This window comes from Eufriesea mexicana, unplaced genomic scaffold (genome assembly GCF_001483705.2).
Source record: "Eufriesea mexicana isolate 0111107269 unplaced genomic scaffold, ASM148370v2 scaffold10344, whole genome shotgun sequence".
NCBI lineage: Eukaryota > Metazoa > Arthropoda > Insecta > Hymenoptera > Apidae > Eufriesea > Eufriesea mexicana.
Genome location: NW_016918030.1, coordinates 298,628 through 320,172, shown reverse-complemented (window position 1 = coordinate 320,172; position 21,545 = coordinate 298,628). Strand labels below are relative to the sequence as shown.

The 21,545-nt window shown below is 31.0% G+C and overlaps 6 protein-coding genes across 6 annotated transcripts in view; 3 read left to right on the top strand and 3 right to left on the bottom strand.

Moving 5' to 3' along the window:
- LOC108553429 (proton-coupled amino acid transporter 1) overlaps window positions 1–6,573 on the bottom strand; it is a 28,934-nt gene extending 22,361 nt beyond the window's left edge. The window contains exon 1 of the mRNA XM_017908318.1: window positions 6,158–6,573. The gene's annotated coding sequence lies outside the window, so the exon portion shown is untranslated. The remainder of the gene's footprint in view (window positions 1–6,157) is intronic.
- Window positions 6,574–10,348: 3,775 nt separating this feature from the next.
- On the bottom strand, window positions 10,349–12,046 carry Uch (Ubiquitin carboxyl-terminal hydrolase). Its single transcript, XM_017908277.1, has 8 exons — window positions 11,959–12,046; window positions 11,812–11,864; window positions 11,716–11,727; window positions 11,372–11,500; window positions 11,143–11,294; window positions 10,916–11,057; window positions 10,783–10,858; window positions 10,349–10,674 (listed from the first exon to the last, which is right to left on the bottom strand). The coding sequence occupies exons 2-8, from the start codon at window positions 11,845–11,847 to the stop codon at window positions 10,517–10,519; spliced, it is 705 nt and encodes a 234-aa protein (XP_017763766.1). The 5' UTR covers window positions 11,848–11,864; window positions 11,959–12,046; the 3' UTR covers window positions 10,349–10,516.
- Window positions 12,047–12,627: 581 nt separating this feature from the next.
- Fuca (alpha-L-fucosidase) lies at window positions 12,628–14,500 on the top strand. The gene is made up of 6 exons (XM_017908269.1): window positions 12,628–12,898; window positions 12,998–13,249; window positions 13,315–13,677; window positions 13,761–13,979; window positions 14,045–14,268; window positions 14,344–14,500. Exons 1-6 carry the CDS (start codon window positions 12,628–12,630, stop codon window positions 14,434–14,436), a joined length of 1,422 nt encoding a protein of 473 aa, XP_017763758.1. The 3' UTR covers window positions 14,437–14,500.
- A 92-nt stretch (window positions 14,501–14,592) lies between these two features.
- On the bottom strand, window positions 14,593–16,548 carry Cndp2 (Cytosolic non-specific dipeptidase 2). The gene is made up of 5 exons (XM_017908267.1): window positions 16,441–16,548; window positions 15,857–16,307; window positions 15,358–15,786; window positions 14,768–15,241; window positions 14,593–14,683 (listed from the first exon to the last, which is right to left on the bottom strand). The coding sequence occupies exons 1-5, from the start codon at window positions 16,479–16,481 to the stop codon at window positions 14,639–14,641; spliced, it is 1,440 nt and encodes a 479-aa protein (XP_017763756.1). The 5' UTR covers window positions 16,482–16,548; the 3' UTR covers window positions 14,593–14,638.
- A 768-nt stretch (window positions 16,549–17,316) lies between these two features.
- On the top strand, window positions 17,317–18,477 carry LOC108553406 (uncharacterized). The gene is made up of 2 exons (XM_017908278.1): window positions 17,317–18,067; window positions 18,137–18,477. The coding sequence occupies exons 1-2, from the start codon at window positions 17,681–17,683 to the stop codon at window positions 18,200–18,202; spliced, it is 453 nt and encodes a 150-aa protein (XP_017763767.1). The 5' UTR covers window positions 17,317–17,680; the 3' UTR covers window positions 18,203–18,477.
- A 2,129-nt stretch (window positions 18,478–20,606) lies between these two features.
- HBS1 (translation elongation factor EF-1alpha (GTPase) HBS1) overlaps window positions 20,607–21,545 on the top strand; it is a 4,454-nt gene continuing 3,515 nt past the window's right edge. Inside the window, exons 1-3 of the mRNA XM_017908264.1 lie at window positions 20,607–20,783; window positions 20,883–20,948; window positions 21,050–21,169. Of these exons, the coding sequence (XP_017763753.1) occupies window positions 20,741–20,783; window positions 20,883–20,948; window positions 21,050–21,169 (229 nt within the window). The 5' untranslated portion in view covers window positions 20,607–20,740. The remainder of the gene's footprint in view (window positions 20,784–20,882; window positions 20,949–21,049; window positions 21,170–21,545) is intronic.

Here is a 21,545-nt window from a genome sequence, read left to right as displayed (position 1 = left end):
ATAAAAAGTCTGAAACGAGAAGTACTAAGGAAGTTAGTAATTCTAGGGTTAAGAAATCGTTCCCCCACACGAAAAAAGAGAACGTCGTTAAGATAATAAAACTGTTAAGTAATCAACCAGATTTCGAGTCTATGAAACAGTACAAGAAAGACTATTCTTTTTTCAAAGCACTGCAATGTACTTTCTTTCATCAGTGCCAAAGGCCAATCTTCGATCCATCCTACGAGTCTATAATAAATTAACAACCATAACAAAAAAGGATGAAATCATCAGCTAAATCAACAATGAAATCTAGATCCAACAAAAGAGAAACCTGGTTATTAAAAAGGTTCTTAAGGAACTCTGTGGAAAAAAGCAACGTTAAGATAATGAAACTGTTAAGTAATCAACCAGATCCAGACCTCGTCGGTGTGAAAAAGTCGGTTTTCCCTTTCGAAGGAACGCAACGCACTTTCCATCATCGACACGAGATACCGTGATACCCGAGAGCGAACGTAACCGAAGTTTGCTCGAAGGAAACAGGAAAGCAACGAGAAACGCTGGCTCGCCGAGTTCCAACATTGACGGACCCAGTTGCAGAGGTGTTTCGTCAAAGACGCTTTCAAGCTCGATCAAAATCGCCGTAGACATTTTCTCTCGATCACGTTTTGGTTTTATCGGCCACGAACCGAACCGATTACATCACCGCCCCAACGAATCGCCCCCGATGGCATCCAGAGAACGAAGAGCAGAGGAATTTTCCTTTCCATTGAAGACCAAACTAGGCAATTTACAGCGAATTGTAGATACCGAATATGTACAGCAGTCGATGGAATTTTCATGTGATTAGATAAATCGCTAGATCGATCTTTGGCCATCTGATAAGCAGGATTTTTCTAATTATTTTTTCCTGTTAATTTATGTTATAATATAGTACTTGGTGGTATCACCGCTTCCTCTAGTGTCGGTGAGGATGGTTATAGGAGAGAGTAACATTTTTATTTATTTTATTGCAATTTTTTAACTTTTTTATGGACTGGATTTTAAACGGTCGTTACTTTTCTACGGTAAAAATTTCAGAATACGTATTGTATAGAACAGAGTCAGAGATTAAGTTAAAATTCGATATTTTGATATGTATATACAACAAATTTCTATGGTACGAATACTTTTGTGAAGTTTACTCTGCAACAGTTTAATTTAATTCCTGTTTTTGTTAAATTCAATTGTTTTAGTTTGATATGTCTATGGTTTAAATTGTTAGAGTGTATATCAATCGAAAGCTTAATTATAAATTTCGAAACTTGGATCGTTAAGGAGTAGTAATTACTGGAAGCAGGCAAATGATGAGACACGAGTAACCCTGTGACTCACTGTAAATAACTATCCTTTGAATCAATGGTTGATGTAAAATGGGACTAAAAGGTAACAAAAGTATGAAGAATTCACGGCTGTGCTTATCTGTTCGAAATTAAATCTTCAATTGCATTCTACAAAAATTTTTAAATACCTTGTAGTACAGTTCTATCTATACAATCTCGAGACTCGCGAAATCATACAAAACGTACAATGAATGTAAAAAAATGCGTAATATCGTACCTAACGCAAAATACAATATTTAGATTATATCGAATATAAGATCGAAATCTAAAGAGTTAAATTGTTGATAAACGAGATCCGATTGTTGGAATTAAAAGTCCGTGTCATCGCAAATTTTCCATACCTGTATTTCCAATCGAATCAGAAATTCAGGTTTCAGGTAACAGAGATTTACATCGGATAAGCGTCCCGCGACTCAATTCGATAAGAGAATACATAACGCGGTATCTAAGGATGCTCGTGGCCATCCGTCGAGGAAAATTACAGATTCTCTCTTTTTGTCCCAATCGAGGTCGAGACTTGCCGCGAGTTGTTATTGAACATCCGTGGACGTTGACCAATGCAACGTCCCGGCGAGCTGACAAGGGACCGATAAGAATTTAGGATAGCACCCTGATACTCTTTATCTATTTAATTCGTCGCTCGTTCATCTCGTCGCGATAATTTCACGAAAAATTAAGCGGATTCTATCCGTTATCGTGAGAGACCGATCGGAATATCAGGTACTCCAGAGAGCAACAGGAAGTCGCTGTCACACCGCGAGGGAACGTTGGATCGTTGATACGTCGATAAGTAAAGACGACCGTTTTGTCAAAACTTAACAAAGTTGTTATTTATACACGTGGCACAGGATATTCGTCGCGGAATGCGAATGTGAAGTTCGACTCGTCTCGAAATTCTCGAGAAGCACGTGTCGAGGGAATTGTACGAAAAAAATAATAGACCCCCACTCCGAGTACGGACAGAGAAAACTGGAGATAACTTCAATTCCCGAAAAAAAAGATTATTATTCAAAGAAACGACACATCGATAAAAATGCCAGCAATATGCGTAGATAAACGCGAGGTCGTCGCTTCTGAAAAAGAAGAGATACGCAAGAAATGGCGCGGAAGTAAGGTAAGTTGAACGTTCCTCCTGGGTCTGTTTCATGTCTCTTTCAGGTAACTTTCAGTCGTTGTAACTTTCGTAATAGTCGACTAGGATCGTGTGTATATGCGTTGTAGTACTAGTTATCCTTGGGAATGCTGCTAAGGGAAACTCGCGTTCTTTTTCATCCGTTCAAAAAGCGTACAAAGCTGAGAGCTGCACGAGCAACGCAATACGGAGCACGTTTCTTGCACGTGCCGTGTTGCATCGGCCAAGATTGTTTAAATGTCAAATGTTCCATCGCCAAATTGATCGTCAATATTTGCACGAGTGTCCCTTTTTTCTTCGCTTAATGCCATTTAATCTCGCTTTATGGGCAGAGAAAGGAAGAGGAAGGGAAACTCGTGTGACTCTAGAAGAATGCAAATAGTAAGTATCGTTGTTCCATTGGGAATAAAGCGAAAAGGATTGGAATGACCGGTGTTTAATTGATGCAAATTTAAAGCATCGTATTCGTATATATACGCGTGATCGTTGTATATTCGAAAGGAATAAAATTAAAATTTGAAGGGTGATCGAGGTGAACGACGAAAAGGGATCTGAATATCGTTTTTATTTTTAAGTCTGTTGGGTGATCTAACAGACCGGTACTTGACGTGGATAATTGCCAAAATTTAGTGACAGCCCATTAACGGAAATGTTGCACCACAATGGCCGTTTGTGGGTACAGTGGCTTCGTCACGTGATATAATAAACACAATATGCAGTAATTAATGATTCAAACGTGTGACATTTCCAATGTATTGTACGATAAAAATTGACATATCTATACACGTACATAGTAATCTTATCGTACGTACAGAAATACTAAATTACCATGGAACCTTGTTCTATATTATCTAACAACGTACTTCCTAAATAAAGTAGCGAATTTAATAAAATAGGAATAAAAAGAAACACGAATATTTCCACAGAAAGATTATTATCGAATTCGCTATCGATATTGTTCACGTATGTTTTTGCTCCGAACAAAGTAACGAATTTAGCAAAGTAGGAGATAAAATACATAAAAATATTTTCTCCAGAAATTGATTATCGAACCTGCCATAGAGATTTTGCGTATCTCCGTTCATTAGAAAATTATCGAACGAAAGCTCGATACGAGTATTAATAATGAAATGAAGCAAAAATATTCGTTAGAACTCATTCATCGACAAGAGTATCGCACGTACTCGAAAATCCTTATCTACAGAAGACATGCATTAACGTGAGATCTGACATGCATAATCGATACGATAACTACGTTTCGAAGTTAAATAACAATATTAACCAGCATCGTTTTTATCTTAATTACCGTATGGCTACATCTTTGTCAAACAACCTGGTAGACGACGTTGACAGCCGTTTGAGAGAAACTTTATCGACGATTTTGAATCGAGACACGAGTAAAATTCATACGTGTATTAACGGATGTATCGTTAGATTTCCAAGAAAACGCGTGAGATCAGCTCTACTCTATTTCGCTTGTACGAGTATCGTTGATCGTGACATTTCGCATCTAACACTCAAGTACAGTCATACTTGCACAACATTCCAGGCAGATATGCCTCGAACATGACAAAATCCGAATGGTCAAGATAATTGTATCGTCCAGTCGAGATATTCGACGCTTAAAAATTGCAAAATATTCTACGAAACTCTGGTTACCAGATATTTTAATCTAACTTTGTCTAAACTTTATCTAAATGTAACGATGAATTGTTGAAATAAATTATTCAAACGATTACAAATTTTTGTCAAATTTTCCAGATACCCACAACGAGTTGGACACTCATGGCGTTTCGAGAATAAAATTTGTCAAGTAGGGTAACAAGGATCTGTGTATACTAGAAATCACGTAAACCTCGTGAATGTAAACACAAATATTCATGAATGATGGCTGAGATAGTGATGCAAACATCCAACGTCAACAGAGGCTCATAACTTCGCTGACTGTCACTTAAGCAAATTTCACACGAGATCCGTGGCTTAATCGAGCTAAATACACGCGTGTAAATTCAGGTACAAAAACAACGAGGTAAAACGGGATCTATATATAGAGAGAGAGAGAGCAAACGAAGTGCTTTAAGCGTACAAAGAAAGGCGTGTTCCATTTGAGTCGTTTGAAGGCGTTCCTTTGATACGTTTCACAGTTAGTTCAATTCATCGATCTTGTTCAAACTTACTCTTGGATTCCACAATTGAAGCTTTGATAGAATTATAAGTCAATGCCCGATAAAGGAGCCCAAACATCGAGAGCAGGATGTTAAAAGAAAGGGAAACTTAAAACATTAGGAAAGGTGCTCTTAATCTTGATCAATCGAGTAACTTAATTCGGGCTTCGAATTGTCAGGCCAAGTTTCGTCTCAAGGACGAAAAACTGAAACGAAGTTTAGTATTACTATTATCTATAGTATTATCATTGTCGTTACCATTATTATTTTGTATTTTAGGTTTCTCGGTTGGTTCACAGTGGGTCATTCTTCATGCTCAAAAGACTATGACACATCGACAAGAGACAACCCTTTATTCCTGTGAATTTCTCGTTTGATCCACACTGGGTCATTTTTCGCGTTTCGAACCGTAAACGCGAATCATACAAGCAATGTCGACGAAAAGCGACAATTTATGCACGTACGTATGCACCTTGGGTTTCCTGTTTGATACACTGTAGGTCATTCTTTACGCTCTGAAAGGTGCACATGAATCGCGTAAACAATGTCGATAAAACGCGACAATTGAGCCGTGTATTTTAGGTTTTTCATTTGATCCACACCGGATCGTTTTTCACGTGTTGAAACATGCACGTGAATCGCATAAACAACGTCGACAAAAAGCGAGAATTTATACATGTACCACGGATTTTTTGTTCCGTTCACAAAGGATCGTTCTTCGCGTTGTGGAACATGAATTGCGTAAACATCGTCGACAAAAAGCGACAATTTATCCCTGTAATCGCAACGGCCTGGCTATAAGATGGTTTATTTAAAACCCTCTCTAAATCAAACAGACAAACTGGCTCATCTTACGCTATTCACCTCGCGAGATATTCCTAATGAACGTTCCACGAACTAAAGATAAACGAGTAACACTATTTAAGATCGACACTGTTAACGTTCACTTTGGTTAACGCTATTAGTCAGCAGCCGCGGGGATTTGTTATTTTTTTAAAGTCAACGTGGCCGATATCGCACTCGAGACTCGATGTCTCTAATCAAATCGATATGGTACATGATTTTATTACAGGAAGCAAACAAGCGTCATAAAGCTTAAACTCGAGCCTCTGTCAAGCGAGAGCCCGATAAACCACATGGCGCGAAACGTGTCTATAGTAAACATTAAAAATTGTTCGTTTGACACGGAGGTACGATCGAAGCTCTTTCAAAAAATTTATCTAAACACAACGTTATCAAGTAAATAGCAATGATATCGTTCTCCTATCGATTCGAATTAATCTTCAAATTTCTCATGAGAAACCAGTAATTACGTAATTTATCTACGAAAGCAACCCTCGTTGACCACCGCGTCAATGAGAATCGTTAAGAGCGACACGTAATAGAAGATAACGAGAGATAATCGCTCGTCTTGGTTAATCGTTTTTCCAATAAAAATTCTTGAAGTGTCCAAGTTTAACGACACAAGTAATAGTAAACGATAAAGAAGAAACACTTACTTTTTCGTGGTCAATTCAAAGTATCCAGATGTGAGAATGGGTACTGGTAACCCATGGATGGTGACGGTTGTCGTCCGTTCCGTTAACACGTGCAACGGTCGGCTGCTTCCGCGCGACTGAAACGGAGTCGCGCTACTGAGAATGCTCGAGCCAACCACCAAAGATTGTCTGCTACTTGCTACTACTACTTTGCTGCTGCTTGTCTCCCGACCGGTGTCATTCGGGCCTCCCCACGCCCCGAAACACTCAGGGCCCCTGAATTTCGTACATGGTGACGCGCACGGTGTATGTACACGCTATCTCAGACCGGGGTCGATGAAGACGTTCAACCGCTGGAAAATTGGCTTCTGGAACACCTCGAGGAAGTCACGGTCAGATTTCTTTCGCGTACGTACTTCTGACCCGTAAACACAGCCGATTCGAGCGTCGCGATCGGACAGATCGTTAGATCTTGTTAGATCTTGCCAGATCTTGCTATACCTTGTAGCAACTTTCATCTTATAAGAGATACGGGATTTTGAAATTTCGGTAATTCAAGGAAATTAAAGAATCGGTTTTACGTTGAAATGATCCTTTGAGAAATTGCTGTTTTATTTGCGAATATTAATCTAAGTTTCCTGGGGGTTGAAGATGAATTGAATTTTGACCAACTCTCTTCTTGTATTTCGAAATTTCTTGAAATCACGTTCTGCACAATATTTGATTTGCCGTTTTGAGCTCTGATGGAATTGGATTTTCCAAGAAACTTAGAGATCAGAATTTACTTTTCCATTGATGTGATCTTCCTTTAGTTCTTGAGAGATATTTCAAGTTCCTTTCCGGGGATTTTAGAAAGATTCTATTCATTTTTTATTCTATAGGAACCGAATTTTCTTCGAGAACTTATTTTTTCTTCGACCCCATAAGAATTTACTTTTTCGTAAATTTGGAGATAGATTTCTGTTTGTTTAAGACATGCGGGACGTAACTACATTTCTTAGATAATCTAGCATTCTTCTAATTAATCCAAGTTCCCGAGAAATTCGTATTCTAAAATTCATAGATTAGAAATTGATTTATGACTTATCTTCTTATCAGAGGGATCATATACAATGATTTATAGATCACAAATCCACAGCCGATAACTCGGTCAGCATTCTTATGCGACGCGTGTACTTTTCGTGTAATTTCTAATTCCTCGAATCTTATACTAAAAACATAAAAGTTTAATGCATCCATTCAGAACATTCGAACCTTTGCATTCTTTTGTAAATCACGTATGAATAACTTTGAATGTTATTATTATGTACGAAGTATCAAATACAAAACGAGAAATCAATCTGATTAAAAATTCTAGGAGCTTCTGACCATCCTTGCTGAGACCTTAAATTATTTCCGACACCAGTATAGGTTTTAAGGACGGAACGTTGTGCGAACAATGGAATCAACGACTCTTAGACCTCCATGTTAGAATCCTTTCAGATGGTTCAGTGTTCGCTGAAGGTGTTGCGTGCAAAATAATCGTACCGGATTACCACTTTGCGTGCGAGTAATAGCGAATCCAAATTCCTATTACATCCTTATCATGTATGACTTTAAGTATAAGCCTTTAAGTATTGTCAGCATAGCATCGCATGTTCCTACTGAAATTTCTGCGAATCGAATTCAGCGTTTATTAAAAATGCTTCAAAGATAGAAAAATTGCAAAGTCGATTTAATCGTTATAAAGCAATGTTCCATCTCGTCTATGCGATTCGATCTTTTTCTCTTATCTAAAGATGATAAACATCTCTAGAAATTATTTTTCTCTTCTTTCAAATTCTTTCTCTTCATTTTTCTATCTCTTCAACAAATATCGACAATAAGGAGATCAAACTGATTATATCTGTCGGCCAATTTTTATCAGCTAACATCTAATCTGTTGAATGAAAAATTTTGTACACTTGTATTCTCTTGTATATAAGTTACATAAATGGAAACGAAGCCTTATGTATATATAACATTTTTATGGGCACGGAATGACCTCAAATTCGACTAACCATGGACGAATTCATAATATACATGTACATGACATGTTTCGTTAATTCGTGAGATTTCAATTGTAGACTGTGTCATTAGAATCTAAAGTATGTTTAGCCAAAACAAAAAATGACATGTCTCACAATGACATAACTGCAGACTTAATAATATCCATGCTATTAATTTATTTATCTTTGTCTTCTACTATATTATATGCATTTTTAATATAAGATTCTGGAAAAAAAACGAAATTAGTTGGCGTATTTTTATTGAACAAATTAAATCATACTTCAGTAATGTACTATTTTAGAAAGCAACATCTCTTACAGGCTATTATATGCTAATTACTGATCTGAATAACCTATAATGAAACATCCTCCTAGATTATCACTTTATAGTTTTACGATCTAAGATTAACCAATTTTTACACTAATTTCATTATGACTTTCTTATACAAATTTTAATATGATTCAATAACTAATTATTACAGCTTATTAATGCAGATTTTATGAATTGTAATTATTAAAAATTTTATCGATGTAAAGCAGGAAATCTACCTTGCACCCATTATCTTACACTACGTTGAACGGAACGTGAAAGTATCGTATGTGATGATCAGTGGAGCACTCTGGTGTTTTTTCATAGAAACGTAAAAATGATCATCCTTCACACATCAGTCATACCATGAATTAACGACATTATGATTTCAGCTGATAAAACTTAGTACTCTATATCGATTGTACTTTTATTGATAACGTTAAATAATCCAAATTTTTCACACCACGTCACGTACGTGAATACTATTATCACATACAACAATTTCCTTTGCTTATAACATACATATATTTGTTACGATCCTTCGTCAATTCTATTTACATACTCTATGCAAATTCTTTTAGATCCACCATTCTCTATGTAAATATAATCGAATCGTATTAATAGCAATTAATAATGTTTTGATTAAGGAAAATTTTTGTTCCGCGCTCTATACAACAATACAATTGCTTTATCTTTCTATCTCTGCCCCAAATTTTCCATTCCGATGACGCAGTGCTTACCGAAGTAAGTCGAGTTGAACTAATAGAAATCTTTGCCTAATACTATCAAACTCTATATTTACACAAATGTAATACAACTTTGTTACCCTCGTTGGGAAATTTTTATATCAGAAAATTTTCCGATTCTTTCCCGCGAAAAATTGTTCGACATCAGTTAGCCAAAATACGAACTTTTTGAAATAATAAAGTATATATACCTACATAAATTTAGTATTTATACCTACCCCAATTGTAATTGTTCTAGTATTAAGCAATATAATTTCTTTTTTCGTTTATTGCTTCAGGTAAAATAATAAAGATGCCCCGTTACTACACAGGCAACGAACAATGTAAAAAATTCCCAAGTTATTTTCATATATTAATCGGCCTCTTTCGATGCATTTTTCAATTATCGCATAATATGTATAATTCGTTCGCAACTAAACATCCTTACGTGATAAATTCGCTCAGAAATTGGCCAATACAACAAAAGAAATCAACTTCTCATGCGTAACATACTAAAAAAAATTCATTAAACATTATTGCGTATTCATGGAGAGATTAACTAGTTCCTAGTCATAGGAATCATGGAAAATTTCCCACCGTAAAATTTTTCCTGAACTGAGCTAATAGCAAACAATGACTAACCGACCGATCATTTGTCGTCAACACCCTCATTCTCTTTTTGTATTGAATACGATTACTTTGCCTTAAATCTAAATAATAATAACTCGCAGCAAGAATATATTTCATTCTTTTTTCTATTTACAAGTTTTACCATATTATATAAACAATATTAAAAAATAAAATCAATTGTAAAAACAGATAATCGATTGTAAAATACGGACGAGTCTACATTTCGATTTTATTTTGTGTTTCCAAGTTACTATTTAGAGAGTGATGCCAAGATGCTCACTCTCGGAAGAGGATCTAAAATAACTAAGCCTTTTGCTAGCTTCTGGTCAGTGACCGACAGATTTTACGACCTCCGATAATAGGCAAAACTAAAGTATTTCGACTATGTAAAAATTATATTATCTTTTCCATTGATACGAATAATCAAAATGTAGATATTTTATTAAAAGTAGAGAAATTAATTTATTTTAAAATCGATATTACACATTGTAGTTTGTTTAATTCGTTTTTTGGGCACAAATCTTCAAAATTTAATACATACTTATTTTACGAATATCCATTTTACAATATAGCAATGTAGTAAATATTAATAAATGCAATACAAAACGCAGATGTACATGTATAATGTACAAAATAAATTCTTTGGACAGTTATCTTAAAATGTATATGCTACACCTTATGTATTAAGTTACAACGTTGTTGCATCACTGTTAGTGAGAGCAAGAACTGTAAAACACACTTCTTCTGGGTCACGAGCCATATATTCTTTACAAACACGCGCTGCATCTTCTAATAATGTTTCTGAACTTGTTGAACCATGATTAACAGGAGCAGACTTACGTCCATCTGAAAAGTTTTATATTTAAAGATATAATCATGATAATCTTATAATATTATTCATAAATATAATAGTTATAAATTAAAGCATTAAAATAACAGTATTAAAATATTTACCTAATTCATATAAAACTCCATTTTTTTCTATAAGGGCTACAAAGTGGTGATATACTGGAACTTCTTCACTGGGTACCTATGAAATACTTTCAATGACATTTCTATAATGACACAGAAATCATAAGAATTATACCTCTGTTTGACCCTCTTGTGCCACATCTTTGTGAGTGGTACTAATACCATCTGACTCCATTAAAAGTTTTCCACATTCCGTAAAAGAAAGATCTTTTGAGTCATCTAAAAAGGCTTTCAAGAAACCATCCTGAAGTTTTATACTGAAAGAATGAATTCAACAAACTATAATGTATAATGTCAATTTTTAAATAAATTAACTTTCTTTACTTTTAATAAAATACATACATATGCTGATTATTTGCAACACTATGAATTAATGCAATTGTACCACAGGCATTATGAATGTATTGTTTCATATGAAAAACTGCTGGATCTTTAGAAGTACTTGTATCTTTTTCTTTATCACCTTCTTCTTCATCCTCTAAACTATTATCACCCTATATCATATGAAATTGTTACATATTATGAATTACAGATATAAATATATATAATAATATAATTTTAATTTTGCAACCTTTTTAGATAAAGGATATAGTAAAATAACAGCAAGAACTGGTTTAGGTACAAGTGCCAGTAGGTCTGGTTCTAATCCATAAACATCAACAACACACCAATCTCTTGGTACACCTAATTTATGTAAAAGCTGAAAAATATATCTTTTTACTATAAAATTTAATAAACAAAGTTATTAAAAAAAATTATTTTATAATTAAATATATTATTTAATAAATAAACAGATAAATTATTGCTAGCATTTTAATAAATAAGAACACTAAAAAATATTCATATTCATAAATATTCATATTATATCACGAGATCGAAAGTCAATACCAGTAATGGAAAGTTACGATGATTTACCTTTGTCATAACCTAAAACAAAGAAAAAGATTAATTTATATTAAAAAATTTGAATATTTTTAATTTCAAAGTAAAGAAAAAAGTAAAAATTCTTACTTCTGGATTCGATTCCATTGGTACCCAAGACGACATGATGAATTTTGTTAATTCTAAAAAATATCGGCAAATATAAGCTTCATATTCAAACTTCGATATTGCTGTACATATTTTTTTCTAAGAATTTTCGCAAAATCAGTTACTTACGATAAACGCTAAAAATTTTAAACAGCGTATATCCGGTTTTATTCGTACAATAGTTAAACGCTGTTATTAATCTATCACACTCCGACGAATTTACCTGAATCCTGTAAGTTTGACAGACTCCAATAACGTGTTATTGGCTATTGATAAGATCGATATTGAAATATATTTAAAAAAATTAACAACAAAATATTTGGATTTTGTTTATATCATATTTTATTAGTTTTATGGTAAAATGTTAAATTATTTTATTAAATTTTTCATTTGTCTGCAGTAGTTAACTGTAATCAGTAGTCGGCAGTCATCTTTTGATGAAAGATTTTGATTTAGATTGTTTTAAATGTTGATATTGTATCAATTATATCTTTTTCGTAATATATTTATGAAATATTTTGAAAAATATGACAAAGAATAACCATGAAAACTTATCTTTCTTATTTTAAATATTGGTTTTATTAATAGTATTTCATTTCCATGTTATATATAAGTACATCTGATTTTATTTTATAATCAAATAAATTTAGTGGTACCAACATTGATAATCAGATTTTCATACGAATTTTTAATCAAGTTATTTGATAAAAATATGATAATAAAGTAAAATTATCAGTTTATGTGAATTATATATATCAGTGCATATATGATATTTATAGAGAAAACTGGACAGTAATAATGATTATACCAATTTATATTGTATTAATTTTTTCAATACTATGTACAGTATGGAAAAATCAGCATATATTAGTAACAGCTAATGAACAAAGATATGAAACATTGTGGACTACAGACAGAGAAATTAACAAATATTTTCCAACATGGAACAGTTTAGATAGTCGTCCTCTTCCAAATTGGTATGATGATGCTAAATTTGGTATTTTTATTCACTGGGGTGTTTTTAGTGTTCCTAGTTTTGGCTCTGAATGGTTTTGGAATAACTGGCAAGGTAATTATGTTTTTTCGTTATTAATTATTATGATATCTGTCTATGTTTAGATTCTTTATTTCTTGTATACCTTTATTTCTATTAAACTATCACTTTTAGAAGAACATAATGGTACTAAATACCATGATTTTATGAAACAAAGGTATCCACCTAGTTTTACATATCAAGACTTTGCTCCTGAATTTACTGCTGAATTCTTTAATGCTACACAGTGGAGCGAATTATTTCAAGCTTCAGGTGCGAAATATATTGTATTGACAAGCAAACATCATGAAGGATATACATTATGGCCTTCTAAATATTCATTTAGTTGGAATTCTGTAGATGTTGGACCAAAGAAAGATCTCATAGGTACTGCTTACATTAAATCTTTAACTCTTAATTTTGTATTTTTAATTAATGATTTTTAAAATCAGGTGAATTAGCTATAGCAATAAGAGATTTAACCAGTTTAAAATTTGGTCTTTACCACTCTTTATATGAATGGTACAATCCTCTTTACTTGTATGACAAAAGAAACAATTTTACAACACAAATTTTTGTTAAACAAAAGATAATCCCTGAATTACATGAGTTAATAGAAAAATATAAGCCAGAAGTTGTATGGTCTGATGGTGACTGGGAAGCACCGGATATTTATTGGAAATCAAAAGAATTTTTATCTTGGTTATACAATGAAAGTCCTATAAAAGATACAGTTGTAGTAAATGATAGATGGGGTCAAAATATAGCATGTCATCATGGTGATTTTTATACATGCACTGATCGCTATAATCCTGGTAAATTAAATCTAACATAATTAATATTTCCTTTAAGTATAGATTTTTTTTTATTTATTTTAATTATAATTTAAAATCATTAGGAATACTCCTACCACATAAATGGGAAAACTGTATGACAATTGACAAAAAATCTTGGGGATTTCGTAGGAATGCTGTTTTATCAGAATATTTCTGTTTAGCAGAATTGGTAAAAGAATTAGTAGTTACAGTAAGCTGTGGAGGAAATTTATTAATGAATGTTGGGCCAACAAAGGATGGTATTATTTCTCCAATATTTGAAGAAAGATTACGTGGAATGGGTATGTTCATTGATAAAAAAAAATATTAGTATATTTGTTTTAAAATGTAATAATTTATTTAATAGGTGATTGGTTAAATATAAATGGAGAAGCTATTTATAATACCAGACCTTGGACAACTCAAAATGATACTTTAACTAATAGTGTTTGGTATACATATAACAAAAACACAAAAGCCATTTATGCAATAATTCTTAATTGGCCAAATAAGGATATATTGTATCTAAGATCATTTAAAGCAACTATTGGCACACAAATTTCTATGCTTGGATCTAATATATTAATTGAAGTATATATTTTATTTTAATAGAAATTAAATTTACATTACATACTTTATAAAATAATATTAATTTCTCAATTCTAGTGGAAACAAAATAGTGAAAATTTGACTGTATTCTTACCAGCAACACTTCATAAAGGACAACCAGCTTGGGCATTGAGAATAAAGTCGAAATAACAGAACTAGAATATTTTACTATAAATAGTGTTTTATATTTATATGAAGAAAAAAAACAAAAGTACACAAAGTGACATTTTTATCTGTTTTTCTAATAACATTTTTTTTTACATATTACACATTATAAAAAAGAAAACAAATTTTGGAGTATATTAATATAAATCCATACACCTTGATTATATACTTTCAATATGTATTTATATTAAAGTTGAGCTACTTCATACAAATAAGCTCCAAGCAATTTAGTCTAAATCAAAAATAAAATATCATTTGCATTAAATTTATGCAAAACAATTATAATAAAATACTCTTTTCAAACAAAAATACTTACACCTCCAATGTAATTACGAACATCTAATTTCTCATTTTGGGAATGTGCCCCATCATCACCAGCACCAACTGGTAAGAGTAATACGTTTTTGCCTGTTACTTCTTGGAATGTCAAAGTAACTGGAATTGAGCCTCCTTCGCGTGATAAATCAGGTTCTACATTATAAACATGTTTTGTAGCTTTTCGACCAGCTACATAGTTTGGGTGATCAGGATTTTCAGTCCAAGTTCTTCCTCCATGACCCATAATAACATTGAATTTATTTGGACTACCTCTATTAGCCCATATTTTATTTAAATATTCTGTTACTTTTTTAACAGTTTCTTCTGGAGTCATATTTGGTACTATTCTAATTGAAAATTTACCAATAACTTTTCCAGGAATAACAGTCTTTGCACCTGGTTCACTAAATGCACCTTCTATACCATGAAGAGATAAACTGGGTTGTCTCCAACGATGCATTAGAAGTTGAATCTAACAATATAATTAAATTTACTAGTAACATTAAAATAATATTACATTTGTAAATAAAGATAGCATTAAAATATAATTAAAATATAAGAGTACTTAATTAAGTTATAAATATTTACTTTATCTTCATTATGTGCTAATTTATTAGCACCAACAGAAGTTCGAAATTCATCAACATCAAATTCTATTGTTTTGTAGGATTCTCTTTCTTTTTCTACAATTGGAGCAACATCATCATAAATACCATCTACTAATATTTTTCCATTTGCATCAACCAATGTGTTCAACAAATATATTAAATCTGACATTGCTTCATATACAGTTCCACCAAATGTACCACTATGTAAATCTTTACTGGCACAAATTACTTCTACATGGAAATAACAGATACCTCTTAAACCATATGTAATACAAGGTTTTGTGGTACCCAACCAATAATTATCAGATATGCATACATAATCAACACCTTGTAAAAATGTATCTTTCCGTGCCCAAAGGAGTTCATCTAATCCTTCACTACCACTTTCTTCCATACCCTCAAAAACAAACTTCACCCAAAAAATATTTAATAAAAAAAGTTGAAAAAAAATATTATCAAAAATTTATTAGTGAAAATACCTTGATATTAACAGGAATATCAATTCCAACAGCTTTATAAGCTTGCATTGCATGAATCCAACAAAGTACAGGACCTTTATCATCTGTACTTCCACGTCCAAATAATTTGTCATTTTTTTCAACAAGATTAAATGGTTCAGTGTCCCAACCATCTTCTTTTAATGCTGGTTGAACATCTAAATGTCCATATAAAAGAACAGTCTTTTTTTTAGGATCAGATCCAAGAGTGCCTAGTAAAACAGGTGGAAGAGGAATTTGACTTCCATCTGGTAGATTTTGTTTCCCTATATCTACCAATTCAGTAGTGACTCCAAGATCTTTTAATTTAATTTCTGTCCATTTCATCATCTTGATTATTTCATTTCTATGATCTGGCCATGATGATACAGATTTTATAGCTACTGCTTCTCGTAAATTATTTATATATTCTACTTTATGATCATCAATATATCTAAACATTTAATGAACATTAATGATATTATTATTAATTAATATATAATATTAATTATATTAGTTGTATTATAAAATATACTATATATAAAAAAATATCAATATATTCACAAAATAAATTATTATTTACATACCTAAATAACTGTTTTAATTGAGAGGGAAGTTCTGAAGCCATTTTTTTATCCTTTATATTAAATTAATATCCAATTGAGAATGATTAACTTGTACTTTCATATATAATGAACAACACAAAAATATTTTCTGCAAATACACATGTATATATATATATATATGAAAACCAGAAACCTTATCTTATGGGCGTGACTCATTGCTTTGCAAATTACTACTTTGATTATAATAAGCATTTAAAAACATACTTTACATAAAATATTATTTTTCTACTTAAATATCTTAATTAAAAATAATTTTTTCTCATTTCAAATTCATATATGTTTAAGAACTGATGATTCGATAGAATTTTTGTTTAAACTTGAAATATTTTAATACCTAAATTATTATATAAACAAATAAATAAAATTAAAAAAATTAAAAATTATTATTATTAAAAATTATGATTAGAAGCTTTTAAAAGATTATTTCGATATTTTTATATCGAAATTATTAATTTATTTTATTCGGTATTATTAATTTATTGTGAAATATATCTTATCAAATATCATAATATAAAGCATAAAAAGTGAAATAAATATAAAAATTATGTGAAACTATATTTTAAATCTGGCAGATTAAGATTTTGTGTTTAATTTATAGAATAGTACAATAATAATAACAAAAATCGTCCAATTATAGATGACACTTGTATACGTATTAATATGTAAGATATATATGACAGTACGTATGTCTAATATGTAAATACCATTCAATTAACGAAAAACAGCGAAAAACAATAAAATTGAATTATGCGTAAAATAACTGTAAAGTCAAATACTTGATAAACGTTGCTAATATGGATGACAAAGAATCACTGGATTCTATGCAGACATCTCATTCTTACAAATATCGTGGATAAATTATACGTAGTTGTAAGAGATAAAAAATAAAATATAAATAATGACACGTGATATAAAACAAAAATAGATTTTTATTAAATTTAATAACGTTATAAACACATATGCACACAAACCTATGTAAACAGACACAATTACTACCGCATGTGAGAGGAAGGAAAAATGAAAAAAAAAATGGTGCTGGCGAAACAAAGAAATAGAAGAAGTAGATAAATTTACATACTTAGGCTATACCCTCAACAAAAACGGAAATAATAACGATCATATAAACAATCTCACCAGAAAAGGCATCCTAGCGGCAAGACAAGTATGGGGACTAGGCGAAAGATTATTTAGGGATAGTTTTATGAAGCGAATGTGGATATACGATAAACTAGTCGCAAGTGTAATAAGTTACGGGGTAGAGATATGGGGCTGGAAAGAATGGGAAGAGGTGGAAAAAATCCAAACCAAATATATAAAGTGGTGCCTTGGACTGGATAGATGGACGCCAAAGTACATAATAAGAAAGAAAACATTAAGGAACAAAGTACACACTAATACAATAAACAGAGCGGCAAGATTTGAGGAAAAGATCGAAACACAAGTCAAAAAGATACTATTAAAAAAGTGTGTGGAAGAAGTAACAAAAGGCCAAATAAAAAGAAGTTGGGTAAAACAAAGGATGAAGTGTATTAATGAATGTGGGTTCAGTCAAGAAGGATTGGAAGAGTTAAAGAGGAGAGGAGCAAAGGTAAGTGACACACTAAAGGCAAGAATAATTGAAATAGATAGACAAATCCTACACGAGAAAATCCAACAGTCAAGATATAACAAGAGGTATAGAAATAGAACCCCATATACAATTACCAGCATATCTACAAATTGAAGAGAAAAAGACGTTGCAAAAAATAAAAGCAAAGGTCAGATGTGGAAACATGGAAGATGACAACAAATATTGGGAAACTGAGGAGAGGAGGAAATGCATACTATGCAAAGAAAAGGCTGGTACACTATGGCACATGGTTAAAGAATGCAAAGAATTAAACAGAGTAGGCTTCAGCATACAAAAAATAACATCAGAGGAATACACAGAGGAAGTTATGGAATGGTGTAAAGTATTAGACAGGAAAAGAAAAGAAAAAAGCTTAATAACTGAATAACATTACATAAAGTAACGATAATAAGAAAGTGCAATAAGAGGATAAAAAGGAAAGAACGAATGTATGAATATAGTGACTATACAGGTAGAGAAATAAGAATAGGTTAGATGAAAGGACAATAAATAAATAAATGGTACAAATACATGAAAATCAATGGCAATAAAGAAAAACCAAAGAAATGTAAGACATAAATAAAATAGTTATATTATACCATGCTAGATTAAGTCATATTACGTTATGTTATATTATATTATACTGTATGAAGTATGTAGGCGTATAGAGGTACGGGTGGATATGTATGGATATGTATGTATATATGAACGTTTGTACACAGGGCACATGTGTATGTGTGAATATATATAGGTCTTCTATGAACGAGATGAACAGTAAAAGAGAGACGCAAGATAGACTTAATGTAAAACCGAGTCCATTTCCTGGCAATGTAAGCTGAAATAAATAAATCTATCTCTCTATCTACTACCACGTGTGAATACTGATGTATAAATTATTCAGAAAACATATATAATCAAGAAATAAATACTTAGCATTCTTATCTTTCTAAATATTTTTACATTTCTTTTAATTTAATATATTTTTTACATTATACGAAAATTACGATAAAATAATTAATAACTCTAAATTAAGATCATATTAAAATATTAAAATATTAAAATTACGCCGAAAGATATTATGGGATATAATGCCCACAATTTAGTAGCGATTAAGTAAATATCTGAAAAACACTATTTTGTTAGTATAAAAAGATATTTCATCTTTTAGATGTATCAGTTTTAAATAAATACTATGTATATTATAAAGAAAAGGGAAGATAAGAAAAGTATATTAGCAAATTGAAATTTATATATTCTTTAAATAAAATATATTATTAATGCATCAGTTGTTTAATTTAATGATCAGAAATTTAAAAGAATAGGTTTCAGATATAAAAAGAATTATAATATAGATAAAAGATGAAACATCACTTATGATGATTTAATATAAAAAATAAGTTATCACAAGAAACCCAAAGGTAATATTAAGATTACAATGAAAATTCATTTTTATATCTGGTACAAAATTTTAAAAAGTTGAACAATAATGAAGTGTAAAATAATTGCAAAATATTTTTCTTTTGTAGATTATTTCTCTTTTATTTTATAAACTTGCTTTATTAAATTTATTCCTACTATGGTTTGTTTATGCTTATTATTAATTAATATGTTCTAAAGTTTATATTCCAATTTTGTTACTTGTATAATAAAGGAATATATTTTATATAAATATACTATGACAATCATTTTCAATCATTTTTTCCTATTGCATTACCTGCTGTATTCATGAAGCAAAGATCTTGTGGTTACAAGTGCATTTCTAAGAATTTATATAAAATTTAAGGAGTCTGCAAAGGGGTCAATAATTTTGATTATTTATACTCTACATAAATGTAATATTTATCGATAATAATCTTTAAAGTACAAAATAATTTAATTTTAGCGGCATTACAGTCAGTTATTTACAGCGTGTGTCACGATCTTATTATCTTAACCATAATCCTACTGTCAGTAATATTTTTATTAATATCTCATTTGCCAGCTATGTACAACACAATACAAGTTTAGCTACCACGTTGCATAAGCAATTAAACAAACATGAGCTTAATCTAGTGCAGAATTAACAATAGTATTGATAATGCCTTCTGTTTGCAATATGACGTTAAAAAATGACGTTTTTAATCTTAAGATGATAATAAAATTCGAAAACTGTATATACAGTAGATTATATAAATTTTCAGTCTTATAAAAAATTGAATATAAAAACTAATTCATTATTCCATTCCTTCTAGATTTTTATTCTTCCATTATAAATATTATACTTTACAGAAAGTATAACAATATTTTTTGTATTCATTATGTTTCTAATTCAAATATAAAATATAAAAGTCATATTACATATGTACATGTTTGAATATTTTTATGATCGATTGCATATTTTGTATGTCGAATGTTCCTACAAAATTGATTAGTATTTTCAGTCTTTTATATATCAAGCGTCAGTCCTTCATATTTATTTAAGAAAAGCATCTCAATTTTTGAAGCGTAATACTCAGGTGTGTAAGGTGGCGCTCGAATCTATTATGCCGTGGTTGGTGGATTTTGACCATACACCACTCCTACTCTGTATAACATGGGAGGTTACAAATAATATCTGAATAAGCTGTTTTTTTTATTGTATTTTTATCGCATTATTTTTAAAAAATTTGCAAGATGTCTCGGCACCGTGACGTACGATCCATGAATTATACAGAAGGTTTGTAATAATTAGGAAACAAATACTTACAAAAATTTATCTTTATGAATATTTTTATATTTTTTTTTATCATTTTTTAACATAAAATATTAATTACAGAATATGAAGGTTATGATGACGTTTATGGACATTCTGTAGAGGATGATTACTGTGTATCACCTAGTGGTATTTTTGTTTAACATTTACTTAATATACCAAATTTTACATTTAATAACATTACATTTAATATAATATTAAAGTGAAAATATTAATTCTTTTAATTACAGCTGAACAATTTTTATTTGATCGAACTAAGCAACAAAATATTGCATGCTTCATTACGGAACCAGATATAATAGAAGACAATGAAGATAATGAGGAACGTCCAACGTCTTTCATTGAAGAAGGTGTAGTATTTACTAGAATTACATGTGTAGAATTATATATATGTAATAAACAAATTACATATAATACATGAATTACATATATTTAATTCTACACGTGTAATGTAATCGACATGTATATAATGGGCCATGTTTATGTCATGTCTGGAATTTATCAAAAATGCTATAGGAGGCACAGTACCTAAATCAGAAATTAGAAACAAAATTATTCAACAAAATTTTTATACAACAGTGGCATTTGATTTGATATAAAAAAAGTTTTCCAAAAACTGCTACTGGTATATGAATTTAGTATACAGTTATACATATACATACATTATATATATATACACATACATACATTATATATATATACACATACATACATTATATATATATA

Excerpts from the sequence above, each read along its gene's own strand:
- Fuca (XM_017908269.1), top strand. The coding sequence starts at position 12,628 with ATGATTATACCAATTTATATTGTATTAATTTTTTCAATACTATGTACA. Across the intron at positions 12,899-12,997 it reads GTTTTGGAATAACTGGCAAG|AAGAACATAATGGTACTAAA; the intron begins GTAATTATGTTT and ends TATCACTTTTAG. Across the intron at positions 13,250-13,314 it reads ACCAAAGAAAGATCTCATAG|GTGAATTAGCTATAGCAATA; the intron begins GTACTGCTTACA and ends TTTTAAAATCAG.
- Uch (XM_017908277.1), bottom strand. The coding sequence starts at position 11,847 with ATGTCGTCTTGGGTACCAATGGAATCGAATCCAGAA. Across the intron at positions 11,295-11,371 it reads TATATCCTTTATCTAAAAAG|GGTGATAATAGTTTAGAGGA; the intron begins GTTGCAAAATTA and ends CATATGATATAG. Across the intron at positions 11,058-11,142 it reads GTTGCAAATAATCAGCATAT|TATAAAACTTCAGGATGGTT; the intron begins GTATGTATTTTA and ends TCATTCTTTCAG.
- Cndp2 (XM_017908267.1), bottom strand. The coding sequence starts at position 16,481 with ATGGCTTCAGAACTTCCCTCTCAATTAAAACAGTTATTTAG. Across the intron at positions 16,308-16,440 it reads CAATTAAAACAGTTATTTAG|ATATATTGATGATCATAAAG; the intron begins GTATGTAAATAA and ends TTAAATGTTTAG. Across the intron at positions 15,242-15,357 it reads TAGCACATAATGAAGATAAA|ATTCAACTTCTAATGCATCG; the intron begins GTAAATATTTAT and ends TTATATTGTTAG.
- LOC108553406 (XM_017908278.1), top strand. The coding sequence starts at position 17,681 with ATGAAGCGAATGTGGATATACGATAAACTAGTCGCAAGTGTAATAAGT. Across the intron at positions 18,068-18,136 it reads TAAAGAGGAGAGGAGCAAAG|TCAAGATATAACAAGAGGTA; the intron begins GTAAGTGACACA and ends AAAATCCAACAG.